We start from the raw sequence: 16,795 nt of genomic DNA on the forward strand, positions 1-16,795 counted from the left end.
GTTCAGATTTCAAAGTGAATCTTATGTAACCTAAAACTCCAGTTCATAATCACTATACTTTTACACTATTTTAGTGTCAAGAAATGCTATGCCCTTAAAACCATAAATGTTGTTCTTTTTCTAAAGGTACGGATTCCGGCTTTAGTTGGCATTGTCATCCTGTTTTACTGCTCTTGCTGCTCTTGCTGCCTTTGCCCCATCTACAGGTGGAGCTCTCATTATTGTTCCCGTTAGGACGGGAAATCCATAAAACGATATTTCAGAGCAGCTCGCTCCCTTCGAAGAGTTATGTCACGCACCGCAAGCCATGACGGGAAAAATCGTGCAACGCATGATCTCCTAACCGGCTTACGGTTACAATAACGGGCACTATGTCTGTAAAAATACTACAAGAGAAAGTTATCTATGCAGTAGCTAAATCCATTGTTGGCTTTCAGGGGGCATATTTACTGTGGATGAACTAACAATTCTCACATCATACAAGGTTTTCATAGAGGCCCATTGTTTAAAATGCCAGTGTTGAATTCTTAAGATGTATTTTAAATGCAGCTTCTGTTGCTTTCTATTGTACTTTTCCTGCAGTGGGTATGGCTGTGCCGATCATTTCTATGAGTCCGATACCATCTTGCATTCGTTCCAAGTTCTGGGCAAGCTCTTGGAGTCTCCTGTCACTACGGACATTATCTGTGATGTGGGCATGTGAGTAACTCCCCTGCTTTAACCATAATAAGGTAGTATTTATTTACACAGGGCTAATCTTAAAGTGATTTACCAATTTTGACCCACTGATTAGACTCCACGCTTTGGCAAATTTTAGAAATGGGTAATCGGTTTATAAACTGATATGAATACAGTTGGTGTTGGGAGGACTAGGATATTCACGTATGTATAGCAGTAGTTGTAGTGTGCCATCCATGTACATGGTGCTTCATCACAGCTGTAATACACATGACAAAATAATAAGTGACCTAATGGGAATAAGCGCTACAGACTTTAAAGTAAACATCAGGAAAGGGGGGTCCCTGCTCCGAAGAGCTTACAATCAAACAAGTTCCATAAGTTCGAAGCAGCAAGTAACAAGTTGTAGGCAGGAGAGTGCAGGAGAACGGAGAATGCAGCCCTGAGCAAAGAGCAGGGTCATAGCGGGATGAGAGTTGAGCTGTAAGAAGGACAAAAGGGGAAGGGCAGAATGTACTTAGCGTGACTATGAGCACAGTTACTGACACATGCCCTGAACAGCTGAAGTAAGATGTATTGCTTTACAAGTCACATCATGGTAATTTGGGTTTACTGCTGTCTTATAAGTGCTCTAATGAATGATGTCTTCTGTTTCACAGGCCCGTGATGCACAAAAATGTTCGATATAACTGCCGAGTGATATTTCTCAACAAGTGCGTGACCCGTTCCTGCTGCTGCTGCTAAAATCATATCCTGTCTGTAACAGAGAACGCGAAGTTCTTGGAGCTATGTCAGTCAGGGAAATGGCATTATTTTCATTATGTGTAACAGCACAGATTACTAATGGAAGTGTTTGAGGTTTGAGAAAGTGGTCTTTTTCAATGGGACCAACAAAAGATGGTGACCAAGTGAATGGGCCCTAAGGCGTCCTGTGAAATAGCACAGCTTCATAATTACAAAGCCTATGAAGAGCTCTTGCACTAATAGACAACTAGACTAACATATTGCATGAGTGTATAAAAATTACTCTAAAATCAGTTTACCCTGTTATAATTTGATGTAGAGCTATAGAACACACTATGCTGGACACATTGTAACAGTGACAAGGAAAGTAAAAGTTTGTTTTTTTTTAAAACTGTATTTCAGGAAAATTCTTCTTATCAGGCCAAAAATGATAATGGCCAATTCTGGGAACTACAGGGAGCTGCGCTGGTTCACACCGTGGAGCAAAATAAGGTGAGAGACTGAACTGGGCGCAATGACGGGCTTAGCTAGGCAGCACAGCAAGGTTATTGTAAATACAGGGAGTCTCGTGTGACTGTAAATAAGGGTTTGCAAAATCTGCTTATTTTGGAAACATGACCTTTACAGATATGCTCATACTCTGAGTAAATTGGTTTCGTCACCTTTCATTTCCAGTCTAATTGGGATTTGGGATTTTTACGGTCACTCCCGAAGTGCTGTTTGGAAATCGCATGAAAACCAATTAAGTGTCCTGTGTTTTTCATTAAATAACCTAAGCACTTATCAGAGAAACCACCTTTTGAGAGTAATCGGGAGAGAGACCTTCTTTGTACGGAAATAATAAAAAGAAAATCAATACAAGCAGAATTCTCCAGGGTTTCTTTTTCAAAGTAAAAAGAAAAAAGCTTGATTAAGTAGCATAACCCCCCCCCCCCCAACTGAATCGTTTATAAATACAAGCTGCTTGAAATAGATCCGCAGATTATCTGCACCTGGAAGAGGTGCCTCTGTGTCACATGGGTGCGCTGCTGGCTACTGGACTTACTGAATTCTAAATGCTCAGAGGAGTGTAGCTTAGTTGACACGCAGCCCTACAAAAGGACTTTCCTTAAAGTTGCAGTACCTCCTAGCACCAAAGAACAATAATGGTAGTGATCTGTTAAAGCAGCAATGCTACTCATCCCCACCCCCCATTTTCTTTTTCCAGGCTGCGAAACGGGGTACTTCAGAGCTAAACCATGCTGTTTTCAGCCCTGGTTCTTGAGATAATTGCTGGTGAAGTTACCGGGTTTAAATCTCCCTCCTGGTTAAACCAAATGGCTATATAATCCGAAAGTTGAAGGTACTCCCGTGGTCACAATACATAAAAGCAATTTAATAGTTAACAATTATCAACATTTTGGTCCAATCTAGGAGTGCCTTCATCTTTTGGATTGCATGGATTTTGCTGGTTCCCCTTTCTGTGAGGATATCACTGGTCATGCACCTGTGGCCAAGTAAACTTTAGTATCGTAAGTGCTCCTACTGTAGGACACTAAACAACATGGCTGCCAAGACTCTGGCCAATAGGAAGCCACTATGTGATTGGCGACTTAGTATTGGACAGCCATTTCAATACCCTTTAAAAACAGGAAGTAATACAATTGGGAACTAGAGGGGCACATTAGCTGAATAAATGCTTTAAGGATAAAAAGGGGGGATTAGTTGTTAGGGGAGATGCTGCTTTAAATTATAACATTACTTTAAAGGGGATGAGACTGCTCATCCACTTGTATAACAATCAATATTAAAAATTCAAATAAGCAGGTGCTCGGAAGGGATAAAGATATCTGCGTATAACAGTGTTTATCCAAGAAGGATCAAAAAAGTATCCCCATAGCACCCGGCACTCAATGCTGGAGAGATTATTCTGGACAACAATATTCCAATAGGAAAAATTACCTATTTCAACAAATGTATAGGGAATTAGTGACCCCTGTACCAAAAAGTCCAAAGAAAATAATAAAGTTTTATTTGTCTAAATACTCATTAAAAACACACATATATACATCATTCAAAACTATTAAAATACCCCATTCAGAGGTGGCTAGTAGGATCAGTAGTGGTTCAGTAAACGATCTTTCATTGATAGGAACTCTAGTGATTCTCATACATACATTTCAGTGATTCATGCCGCGCTGTATATCATAGAGAGTTTTTCAGAGTATCACCTTATATTGGTTTGTTTAGGCTTGTTGGTGTAACATTTCTAGCATGAATAAATATATTCCTTGTTAGTATATATATCCCTATAGATGTGCTGAGTCTTCTGTCAATGCATATAATTAGCTTGCAACATATCTTAGTATATAGCTGTTCAGCATTCCCTATACAAAGTTGTCACATAGGGGTTGCAATTGCTACGGACAATCTATATAGCATATTATGCCTAGAGTGTATATATAGAGAGGATAAGGGTGTCAAATGGCATTTTGCAGCCCCAAATGTACTGCGTGATCACAGCGTGTCATGCGCCGAGTCTGTATCAGGACTCGGCAAAGAATACAAGCCTGTCTTCTCTCTGTGCGGCTGATCACCGAATTTCGCCACCTCCGATGACGTCAGCAAGTGACGTCTATTCCCGACGACCGTTTCACGTAAGGCTTCGCTTCTTCAGGGGAGGAGAAGTACTAGCCACCTCTGAATAGGGTATTTTAATAGTTTTGAATGATGTATATATGTGTGTTTTTAATGAGTATTTAGACAAATAAAACTTTATTATTTTCTTTGGACTTTTTGGTACAGGGGTCACTAATTCCCTATACATTTGTTGAAATAGGTAATTTTTCCTATTGGAATATTGTTGTCCAGAATAATCTCTCCAGCATTGAGTGCCGGGTGCTATGGGGATACTTTTTTGATCCTTCTTGGATAAACACTGTTAAATTATAACATTTTAAGATTTTTTAATTTTTTTTTACACAATTGCATGTTTTCTTGCTTTCAGAGAAGTGGAGGACCATTTCCTACCAAGAACTATTCAGAATCTCACGGGGCAGGTGAGAATATATTTTCTCTCTACATACGTCCTATGCCAGTACAAATGAATGGGAATTAAGCCCTGTCCAGTTTTATTTGGCCAGTGGGAAGCAAGCAGGTGTGGGCTTACCCGTGGCCCTAGCCATAGTGTTAAAAATGAATGCCCCTTTATATGGGGCGGTATTCATTGGCAAGCTATGCTCTTCTGCTTACCTGAAGGGTATCTCGCTGACGTTTGAAGCTGCGTCAATCTGGAGTTAAAGGGCTATGGGTATAGTATTCTAAAGGCATGATATGCGTTCTATGATATACATGATCTTCTGAGATCCTTTAGGGATACTGCTTATGAAACATGTATAGTTTGTCTATGATATGTGGGCTTAAAAAGCAGGCAAGTGCCTTGGTTTGCTCCCTTTTAGATTCAATGGACTTTAGTTAGTTTTTTTTTTGGCCTTGTTCGGACATCTGGTGTGGTCACCTTCTGTTGCATAAAACTCTTGTGTTTAAGCTATTAGCCAATTAATCTCACAAAGTAACTAATTGGGCCTTGGCTATGAGCCCTGCTGAAACTGCATTTGCTTGGTGTGTCATGGCATATTTTTGCTCGAGCTGTAGCTCTGAGATGGTTTTCCTCTGTTTCAGTCTCTGCCTTTGTGTAGAAATCTTTCCTAGGGCTCTGCCCTGTGCTGAGGCAGGATTTTGCTAGTAGCAGATTTTTGGATCTACCTATAGATATCTGCTCCAAGCTGCTATCTACCAGATCTTAAATATTACTGCCTGAACAGAGCATCGGAACCTCATGTTGTTGTGTTTTGATCAGCACTGCATGTGCATCCTTATTTCTTACATACTGTACAACTACAGGTTGTGCTGCTGTTCGTAGTTTTTGTTTCTCTGCCTTAATGAATACATATGCCTACTTTTTAGGCTTTGTTTTTGCTCTTAAGCATTGCTTCAGTGCTGCAGGGATTTTGTTTTTGCTGTGCCTGCTAGATTTCTTTTTTTTTAACTTCTAGAATTGTGGGACACCAAGCTTTTCTTATCCAGAGAGCACTCATCTCTGTACAGAAGTCTGAGATTTGGCTTTGGAATATGATCAGCCGTACATATATTGTGGGTACATTTAGTTTTCCATGAAGAACATGTTCTATAAATTGTACTTATTTATTTTTCTCCCACCCTGGGTAGGGAACTGCTTTGATAAGCCCCCATTCATTTCTACTGGCATAGGAAGGATGCAGAGAGAAGTGGAATGAGTCTTGCCGATAACTCCTTTCCTTCTACTCCCTCCGTGCCAGTACAACTTTCCCTCTCTAGAGGAATTTATCTGTCGTTATGCAGTTTCCTTTATTCTTTTATTGCTCAGCTAGTCCGATAACAGCTGTGAGGAGGAAAGCAGTGGACTTTAAATTAACATTTGCTCATTATATGGGTGCAAATAAATGTCCCACCTTTCACTATATATCAAATAGTCCATGGTTCTTTTCTTTTATTCAGACAATAGAAAACATATTTTACAGCATAATTTCAGTCAGTTACATCATTCTGGCATATAGAATTTGGTTATAGAGGGGAGAATCTTGAGCTTGGTTGTTCTTAGCTTGGTGTTAAATGATTCTGAATTCTATAGATCCAAATACAATCTTTATACATTTTTCTCAAGCAGTCTTAACATATCAATCACCTGTTTTTCGCTGTCGGCCCACTCTTTTTAGTCAATTATCAACATTAGAGCACGGTTTCTCCATTTACCAATATTTACTTTGATTTAGAAGACCCTTCTTTGTTCTGTCACTAAGTAACTCTAGCTAATCCTATGTTCCTTATCTTTTGAGACCAATCTCTATTGTCTTACTAATATTTAACTAACCTTTGATTCCAAACTGTTGCAACTCGGCAGACATTAAACATACAAAGTTGAACATATTTCTACTTCTGCCTGTTTTCAGACTGATGTATCTTCTCATCTTTGTAGAGGCAGCTAATCATTTTCAAATATAATTTGTAACTTAATACTAAATTACTTATTTTAACTCTTCATTGGGCTGATGGAACCTGACTTGTTGAAAGTTTATCATCCCCCCCCATAACTGTGCGTGACTCAATCACCTTTTGCTTGTACTGGCATTGGGGGGACTAACAGATAAGTCATTAATGGTAAGAATACTTCCCCGTTTTTGTAGCTTTAGGTAATCAATTTCCCAAGCAAACAGAAGGTAAAAATAGCAGCATCACCCACCAGACTAATATAAATACCATCCCCACTATAACCCTCCTTTAAGAGTTTTTGAACCTCTTCAAGAAGGTAAATAATCAATATTTGCCGATGCTTTGTACATCCAGATACAGTATATCCCATTTTTCATATTTTATATTCTTGAATGGTAAGCGCTTGTTCTCCTTACTGTAGGACACCGTGCCTTTCGGCAATGCAATCTTATCAACAAAAGACACCTGCTTAGGAACTGAAATCTGTGAAGAATTGTGGGCACCGAACAGGTAACAGGTGACTTTGTCAACTAATTAGTTGCAGTACAAAAATATTTTTTAAATCCTTCTATTGCGGGAAATTATATTATTAAAACCATATGTTCTGGATGGCTTGTTTTGACATTCTTTGAGGGACACTTCTAAGCACTTCTCCTTTAGGCCGAGTCCATAGACGGACAGGCCGTGCTGAGGCGTGCGGACGCTCCGCGCTGAGCCCCTGCATCCTCCAATGAGGATGCCTTGAGAGGGGGCTCACGCGAGCATCCGCAGGCATGCTGACGAGCTGGAGGTTTCAGCCGAGCGCCAAGCTGTTTTTCAGCGTGCTGTCGGCTGAAAACCTCCAATCACAGCAGTGTCAACGTCACGGCGCCGTGACATCGGCGCCGTGACATTGACGTCAGTGCGTCGCGGGCGATTGGCCCAGCGACGTCACTGCCCCGCCTCCAACCACCGGCTCCCTTCGCGCACGCTGGCTCGCTGACTGAAGCAGGCGAGCCTCAGCGTTAGCGCGCCTCTGCTCTCCCCATGCCTCTATGGCCCGGGCCTTAGACAGTAACACATAATGATGCTTACTCCATAATTGCAGTACAATGCAGAGCATCACTGTACTGCTACGTTCAGCACTGAAGGCTTAATTCTTCTTGTTCATGCTGCAGTCCTCATATTGACATGGGACTGGATGGTGTGGAGATATTCACGAACTCTTCCGGGAGTCACCACGAGCTGAGGAAAGCCCACTTAAGAGTGGACTTGGTGAAGTCCACGACTGCAAAGGTAAATGATCTCTGTATACTTTAGGAGTAAGTTCAGTGAGAGCATGCAGTGCCTTTAAAGCATCAATGTAAATAAACCTCACAGTATTCAGCATTGTTTATTTCATTTCTTTTTAGTAGCTTTATACTAAGTGTTTCTTCTTCTACAATTCCCCTAATGCATTTATGAATAGAGATAAAACAGCCATGTTTAGAACCGATGCACCTTATAATCATCTAAGGCTGCGCTTATAGTGCCGGTGATGGCTACATGACGGCGCCGTCGCGTCGCGGCAAAACAAATGCATTGTCGCTGTCGCGTGCGCTTATAGTGCACGTGAGAGTGACAGTGCTACCAGAAATCTGGTAGTCACTGATATTTTATTTTTTCGGCAACTGTCTCCCCTTGCGGCCAATCGGAAGCTTCTCCGTGCCTCTGCCCTCCCCTTTTTTTTTTTTTTTCCAAAAATTTTTTTATTAGGCAGTTAAACAATTACATGGTATGTACGGTATAAACAATATGTCAGCCTAATGTACATTTTTTTCTTTTTCTTGAGAGAAAAGAGAAAAGAAAAGGCTCAACGCCTCCCTGATCTCACGAAGTCCATCAGGGAGGCGCGAGTATGGAAACAGAGAGGGAGTAGAGAAGGGGGGGCAGGGTGTGGGGGGGGGGAGGGAGGAGAGGGTACAAAGGGTATAGCGGGGGGTGGTCATGATCCCCAGAACCTTGGTGATTCTGGTTTGGGCTTTAATGTGAATTGGGCTTCTGGTTTGTTAGGGGGCGTTTCGTCTTATATGCGCCAAATAGGTGTACCATGGGTCCCAAATTGCTGTAAATGAGGTGGAAGACCTCTTAAGGAAAGCAGACAATCTCTCCATGTCCATTACTTCTTGCACCCTTCTTATTATTGTTTGTTTCGAGGGGGGAGACACTTTCTTCCAGGCGGCTGCCACCGCACACCTAGCCGCCGTGAGGATGAAGGAGACTAATTTTCCTGTTGGTCGGTCCAGATAGTCTAGGGGCCTGGCCAACAGGTAGGTCAGCGGTTCGACAGGTATTTTGAGGTCTGTGACCTCCTCTATTAATTTTTGTGTTGTTTCCCAGTATTTCTGAATTTCCGGACATGTCCACCAAATGTGGGCCATGTCCCCCTTTTGACCGCAGCCTCTCCAACATAGATCGGATGCCAGTGGGTAGATTTGATTTATTCTGACTGGAGTGAGATACCAGCGGAACAGTATTTTGTAAATGTTTTCTTTGATTGTGGTACATATGGAAGTTCCTGAGGCATTTTCCCAAATACTTTCCCAGTCCTCTCGGTCTATAACTATATCCAATTCTGCTGCCCAATGCAGCATGTAGTCATGCATGGGGACTTCTGTAGTCCCTCCTAGCTCTGTGCAGATTTGTGTTATTAGACCTTTCTGGTGATCTGTTTCGCTGCAAAGTCTCTCGAAACCTGTGAGAGGGGGAAATTCCAATGTTGGGGATAATGTTTGGAGAAAGTGCCGAATTTGTAGGTACTTGAACACGTTCAGTCCTATTATGTCATACTTGGTTTGTAGATTTTGGTAGCTCAGGAACTTCCCGAGGCTCAGGAGGTCGGCAATCGTTTTAATGTTTTTGGTTTGAAATTGGTCAAATTGTCTGGGCTCACAGCCAGGTGGAAATTTCGGATTTCTGTGGATTGGTATGAGTTGGGATTGTAGCGATGTGAGCTTGTACTTGAGTTTGCTTTTCGTCCAGGTCTCCCAGGTGTGTCTCATTGGGCCTAATTTGAATTTGTTATTTTGCATGTCCTCCCTGCTCAGGGACCAAAGGCAAGCCGGCAGTGAAGGCGTTTCGGCATATTGCGTTTCTATATCCAGCCAGCAATATTGATTTGGGCTTGCGTTCCAGACTACCACCTGTCTCAATTGTGCGGCCAGATAGTATTTTGTAATGTCTGGAACTCCTAATCCTCCTCTCCCCCTTGAAGCCAAGAGAACTGACCTGGGGACTCTAGGTTTTTTACCTTGCCAAATAAAATGGAAGATTGATTTTTGAATATTTTTCAATTCTGAGCCAGGGATGTGGACCGGGAGAGTCTGGAAGTAATATAATAATCTAGGGAGTATATTCATTTTGACCGAGATCATTCTCCCGATCCATGATATTTGATATCCTCCCCATTTTTCCAAATCTTGTTTGATTTTATGGAACATGGTCGGATAGTTATGTTTATATAGTGATTGGTAGGTCCTCGATATCTTAACTCCCAAGTATTTGATACAGGAGGAGCTCCAACGGTAATTAAAGTTTAGTTTGAGGAGTTTCACCTCTGGCTCTGGCAGACTTAAGTTCAGGGCTTCTGATTTGTCATTATTTATCTTATATCCTGAGATTTTTCCAAAGTCTCGGAGTTCTTTTTGAAGGTTGGGTAATGAGGTTTGGGGTTTGGAGAGGGTTAAGATGACATCATCTGCGAATAGAGAAATTTTATGCTGCCTATTTCCAATATCTATTCCCTGGATGTCTTTATTGAGTCGTATTGCTGAAGCCAGTGGTTCTATCGTTAGCGCAAAGAGGAGAGGAGATAGGGGGCACCCCTGTCGAGTCCCATTAGTTATCTCGAATCTTTGGTTAGTCCCCCCTGGTAGTTTTATTGTTGCTGATGGATTTTGGTATAGTCTACGGACCCCCTCTAGGTATGTGTCTTTAAAGCCAAATTTACACATAGTCTGGTCCAGAAATTGCCAGTATATTCTATCGAACGCCTTCTCTGCGTCTAAGCTTAACAGTAGTGCTTTGGTGCCTGTGAGGTGGACATGATCGATAATATCGATTATTTTTCGGGTGTTGTCAGAGGCTTGTCTCCCCGCAACAAATCCTACCTGATCAATGTTGATTAACCTCGGTAATATTGGGTTTAATCTGTTTGCTAAAATTTTGCTATATAGCTTGAGATCACTGTTGAGGAGGGAGATTGGACGGTAGCTTCCACATTGCATCGGGTCTCTGCCTTCCTTGTGTATTATTGCCAAATTGGCTAGAGACATTGTTGGAGGGATTTGGTTCCCTTCCATGAAATGGTTGAATGTTTTTAGCAGATGCGTGGATAGGGTTGGCAAGAATCTTTTGTAGTAGACATTTGTGAAACCGTCAGGGCCAGGAGACTTAGTGAGCTTTAGTGATTTGACCGCCTCTTCCAGTTCCTCTTTTGAAATCTCAGCATTGAGGACTGTGTTTTCCTCCTCCGTCAGTGAGGGGAGTTGACATTTATTTAAATATTGAGTTATAGTTTCTGACGCTATCGGTTCGGGTCGGCCGTTTTTAGTTCTTAGGTTGTATAGTTCTGTGTAGTATTTAGTAAATTCTGCTGCTATTTTGCTTTCACTATATTGAATTTCTCCAGACCTACTCTTGATCGCCGTTATCTGGGATCTTTTTTGTATCCCTCTTAATTTACTGGCTAATAGTCTGTCAGCTTTGTTCCCTTTGTCATAATATTGTTGATTGGTCCATTTGAGGGCCTTTTCAACGTCTTCCAGCTGGGTTTGTCTAAGTTTTGTTCTAGCTTCTATTAATGTTTTGTATACTTTTTTTGATGGATTTGCTTTATGAGCTTGCTCTATTACTTTTATATTCTCTGTGAGTTCTTTGATTAGCGTTTGGCGGGCTTTTTTCCTGTGGGATGCGATGGAAATAAATTTCCCTCTGATAGTTGCCTTATGGGCTTCCCATAGGATTGCTGGAGAGGAGACTGTTCCCACGTTGAGGGAGAAATAGTCCTTAAGTGAGGATCTTATCTCTCTCTCAATCTCTGGGTGATTAAGTAGTGAATCATTCAGTCTCCATGCATATGTTGTTGTTTTTTCAAAGGGGATTGACAGTGTCAGGGTGATCGGGGCATGGTCTGACCATGTGATTGAGCCAATGTCTGATTCTATGGCTGCCGCCAGCACATTTTTGGTGGTCAGATCTGCCCTCCCCTTTTAAGACGCCCCTGGCTGCACGTCGCCTTTAACCCAATTTCAACTATCGCGACGGGTGACGGCATCGGTCGCCGGCTGTATAAGCGCAGCCTAAGTAGAAAAAATGCTGTATGGTGCTCTAAAAACAAAAGCAGTATATTATACGCCAAAATATAAGCAAAGTCTTGAGTGGAGTACTGTGCGCTTATACCGGCTGTATAAGCGCAGCCTAAGTCTGGAGTCATTCAGCATCGGATCACTATAGCAAGCATGTTAAAGGTTGTAACGAGCTTGAATGGGAATTAACAAAAATCACATTGTGTCCTCTGCCCTGAGACAATGTTGAGGATATGATGGCAGCAATTTGGTTATCATAAGAAGTTTCAAAGAAAGGTGGTTAATCAGGGACAGTAAGAATTAGTTAGTATTGTGGAGATGTCCGGGATTGTGTTAGTGGCATTATTAGGGAGCAGTGGTTAAGTTAAGTTAAAGTTTGGCCTCTAAAGTAGAAAATAGCTGAAGCGCTCAAATGCAGGTACAATGAACAAAATAAGCCAAACCACTAAACCAGGGTACTAATGAAAATAATATAGTACTTAATGTGCAATAGTATGGGTACTATCCTGAAGACAGGTGGTAGATGGTACAAGCCCACTCACCCTCAGTCTCATCGGCAGGTTCCCCTGAAAATAAGCAATACTCACTTCCTGGTAGTAGGTAGGCAAGCTGTGCAGCTACATTAATGCAATACAGGAAAAAGGAGACCAAAAAGCGCACCAGCACAAACGGAGCAGGAAGGACCCAAAACAAAAAATGATTAAAAGGGCACTTTAATGTGACAAAAGACCCATCCAACGCGTTTCGAACGTCACAGCGTTCTTTTTTAAGGCTTTTTTTTGGCCTCTAAAGTGCAAGAAAAAAACCCAATGCACATCTTTTGAATCCTTAATACAGCATAACATGTTACAACATATTCCCTGCTTGTACATTCTTTGTTAAAACAAACAAACTGCATAAAGTCTGCCGATCATTAGCACACGTGACCATTTTTCTTTGTCAGTGTAAACAAGGGTTCTTGTTTATTTTGTGGCCAGAATATCAATGATCTCCTTTTTACGAATAATTTAGAAGCTGGGGCGAGGATGTGCGCTGGTTATTATTATTTGCATTATTTAAAGTCACACCCTAGCGGCACTCCTGTGACTATTGTGAAGTCGAAGAGCACTAGATTCATTGGGCATGTTCACTAACAAGCTATGGTCACCAAAGTACAAGAATCAGTAAGTGGAGGCGGGGGGCCACTTTTAATATATAAAGCTGGTTGCAATATATTGTAGCTGCATGGTTAAGTTGGTCATCAGGGAATAGGCACGTGTGGTTTTATAGGCAGTGTTCGACAAACCTATACATTTGCACGCCCCGGGCGAGTGAATTTAACATCGTGGCGAGCTACTATTGGCCCAAGCAGCACACGTGTGGTACTAGGTGGCGAGTAGATTTTTTGGTGATTTGTCGACCACTGGTTATAGGTGTAAAATAGTTCACTATACATTATACTGTTTGTTTTCTGGTTATATAACATGACTCGCAGTCTTCAGAACTTCTGTCCTAAATCATCAGTCAATATAAGTTCACCTCCCTCCCCAAGCTTACAATGACTGCATATATTTCTCGCCGGTGAGTGTGCCTGGTCGAGCTTATAAATTCATTGTAGTAATCCAAGTTAGGGCACTGTAAGGCTGGTCACTTCTCCTGCTCACTTTTAAAGCTTTACATTCTTCTGCCCCTCCTTACATCTCAGCCCTAATTTCTCGCTATGCACCATCCCGACTCTTGCGTTCTTCTCAAGGATGTCTTCTTTCTACCCCCTTTGTATCTAAAGCCCTCTCCCGCCTTAAACCTTTCTCACTTTCTGCCCCACACCTCTGGAATGCCCTTCCCCTCAATACCCGACTAGCCCTCTCGCTATCCACCTTTAAGACCCACCTTAAGACACACTTGCTTAAAGAAGCATATGAATAGCACTGTGGATATTCTGAACACATGATACATAAAGCTTGGCCCCCTGCAGACGCACTTACCAGAACTCCCTCCTACTGTCCCTGTACGTTCTACCTACCTACCAATTAGACTGTAAGCTCCTCGGGGCAGGGACTCCTTCCTTAATGTTACTTTTACAGTATGTCTGAAGCACTTATTCCCATGATCTGTTATTTATATTATTTGTTATTTATATGATATGTATTACTACTGTGAAGCGCTATGTACATTTATGGCGCTATATAAATAAAGACATATACAATACAATACAATTTGTTTTCTAGAATGGTGGCATCTATCTTCTGTCAAACCTGAAAGGCTGTGACAGCGACCGGTTGTACTTTGATGGCTGCGCCATGATTTCACTCAATGGGGACATCGTGGCGCAGGGATCCCAGTTTTCACTGAATGACGTGGTAAGATCATTTTCAAAATACAGACCGCGCATCCTCCACATGTTACGTTTTACAGAAGATCAGCAAGCGCAGGCAATGTTATTTGACTTGTGTCATTGTGATCTTTTACTTCTAAACAATTAGGCCTCAAAACCATTTTCTAGAAATAAATATTCTCTAATGAGCACAACCTTGGAGGTTTCTAATGGCAGAAAATACAGGCGCCGTCCGGTTACCATGAATACAAAATGTTCAACAATGGAAGATTAATCCAAACTGAGTCAAACCGACGACACTGAAGATGGGAATATTTGTATGGTTTACAAACCCAGCTCTTAAGTGCAAGAGCCTGTTTTGAATTTGGGTAGTAACAATTGATTACATGTAGCTAGCGTTAAAGCTGCAGACCAAGCAATATCCTGTGTTTTTATTTATTTTATTTTATTTTTTTCAAATAAATCAGTTCAGTACTATGAGAAAATACTTGCAGCATTTCTTTTAAAAACAACTTTGAATTAAATTTTACATTTATTATAATATAACAAGCATTTTAGTTTTTATAGCAACCATTCAAAAGGTCACATCCCCTTCCTCTTTAGAAACAGGCTCTGACACCCCTTTTTGAGCCCTGCCCTCTCTCTAGCACCACACCAATTGTATCTTGGTCTGCCTGGTCACATGATCTTCCCCACAGAATTTCGCATCTTTGGTCCTCTTCTGCTGCACTGACGCCATTTTGTGAACCCGAGCCGAATCTTCGCTGATCGGCAACTTAGCCTTTAGTGTATTGTATTGATGCATATAATAAAGGCGGGGGGGGGGGAAACAGCAGCTTGGACTGTTGCTTTAAACCCACTAACTACAAGGCCATGCTTTTAACCCCACTATACCAGCTTCTTTTAACATGGGCAAGTGACAATAGATGAAGTGGCAGCACTTAAAAAAAGTGAGTTCTTTTGGGACTGTGGATTTGTGCCTTGTTTTTAAACTTGTTTTGTAGACCTAAATAACCTGAAATCTTGAAAATCTCAAATAGGAGGTTCTCACTGCGACCATAGATTTGGAAGATGTCAGAAGTTACAGGGCTCAGTTTTCATCTCGTTGCATTTCGGTAAGTAGCTTTTAATTGTCTTGTTGCTCATAAATGCTCCCCCCCCCCATCCCCTCCGTTGGGTTCGGAAATGTGTTGTGCTGCATTGCCCCTCTCTCTCGCAGGCTGGCTGCTGTAGGCTTAAAGTAATACAATGTATCATATGCCCCTCCAATCGTTGAGAAATATTAGGGAGATTTATATTTTCCAGAGCTTCCTTTTTCCATGTGACGTGCAGTGATTTCTTGCAGGCGAGTAAAGTGACCTCATTTCACCGAGTAAAAGTGGATTTTCCCCTGACGTCCTTCGATGATGTTTATTTACCTACTTGTGACCCCATTCAATGGCGATATCACAGCCCGGAGGAAGAAATAAGGTATGAAAAACCGCCCTGCCAGTAACTGAAGATGTAAACTAGAAGCAGTGCCGGTAGAATTAGGGGCTTATTGTTATTCGTGGACTTGAATGGCAGTTTACTACGACCTGGCCACTTCAGAGCTTATAGAAGGTATGGCATAGTGCAGGAGACTGCGCGAGCGACGTCGCTCGCGCCGAAAACAAACACTTGGACGCCAATGTGTATGAGCTCGCGTGCACAAGCATGATGACCGGTGCTTTGCGCGTCAACCTTGCTTGAATTTGCCGCGCGACGGCCGGGTCACGTGAGCGGTTCGCCCAATGAGGGAGAAATCGGCTCTGTCACGGCTGTGCCCCCGACGCCTCCCCCGTTGCCTCTGCCTGCAGGACAGAAATCTCTCCTACTTGAGGCGAGCGTGATGCCGCGCCAAGGCGCGCGTGCGCGCTTACACTAAGTCACTTCCTCTGCCTGGCCATGTTGCATGTAAGCGAATGAGCAGTCCAGATGTAGCCAACGTTATTGGAACGTGTGGCACGCTGCAGCAGGACATACACAACGCATCAGTGGGAGAACCGTCCATTGTTTTGAATCGGGGGAGCTGGGGGGGCTATTGCTTTATTTCACCTGCGGGAGAACGCCACAGGTTGTAATAACGTTTGCTATATCTGAACATGTTGGCACTGTTTGCAGTAACCACCAGCTTTGATCCTTGTCCTTGTAGCTTGGGACCAGCCTGCTGGCTTTGGGATTATTTACGACGCAGTAAACAGGTAAAACACTTTTACGTCTTTTAGTCCTCAGTTCGTTACATTATGGGTCCCTACTGCTAACTACTACTAACCCAGTGTTTTTTATCTTTTTTTTTTTTTTTTATCAAGAAACCCTATAATTATATTGTGAAATTCTGAGGAACCCCAACCCTCTCTAATAGCACGTCTGAGATCAGATGCATTGTAAGGAACCCCGACCCTCTCTAATAGCGTCTCTGAGATCAGATGCATTCTGCGAAACCCCAACCCTCTCTAATAGCGCGTCTGAGATCAGATGCATTGTAAGGAACCCCAACCCTCTCTAATAGCGTGTCTGAGATCAGATGCATTGTAAGGAACCCCGACCCTCTCTAATAGCGCGTCTGAGATCAGATGCATTGTAAGGAACCCCAACCCTCTCTAATAGCGTGTCTGAGATCAGATGCATTGTAAGGAACAGAAAACGCAAGGGATGAGGGAGTGTGTCCTAGATTTGACCAATGGTGTTCTGCAGCAGCTTCAGATGA

The 16,795-nt window shown here is 42.3% G+C and overlaps 1 protein-coding gene across 3 annotated transcripts in view; it reads left to right on the forward strand.

The window, feature by feature from the left end:
- NADSYN1 (NAD synthetase 1) overlaps positions 1–16,795 on the forward strand; it is a 39,608-nt gene that overhangs the window by 3,659 nt on the left and 19,154 nt on the right. For 2 of the 3 annotated variants that reach the window (XM_075567225.1, XM_075567226.1), the window contains exons 3-12: positions 583–699; positions 1,338–1,391; positions 1,825–1,914; positions 4,409–4,460; positions 6,851–6,939; positions 7,587–7,704; positions 13,961–14,092; positions 15,108–15,182; positions 15,413–15,537; positions 16,241–16,289. In XM_075567225.1, the coding sequence (XP_075423340.1) occupies positions 583–699; positions 1,338–1,391; positions 1,825–1,914; positions 4,409–4,460; positions 6,851–6,939; positions 7,587–7,704; positions 13,961–14,092; positions 15,108–15,182; positions 15,413–15,537; positions 16,241–16,289 (901 nt within the window). The remainder of the gene's footprint in view (positions 1–582; positions 700–1,337; positions 1,392–1,824; positions 1,915–4,408; positions 4,461–6,850; positions 6,940–7,586; positions 7,705–13,960; positions 14,093–15,107; positions 15,183–15,412; positions 15,538–16,240; positions 16,290–16,795) is intronic. The other variant, XM_075567227.1, reaches the window with a different exon arrangement.

The sequence above is a fragment of the Ascaphus truei genome, chromosome 12 (genome assembly GCF_040206685.1).
Source record: "Ascaphus truei isolate aAscTru1 chromosome 12, aAscTru1.hap1, whole genome shotgun sequence".
Taxonomy (NCBI): domain Eukaryota; kingdom Metazoa; phylum Chordata; class Amphibia; order Anura; family Ascaphidae; genus Ascaphus; species Ascaphus truei.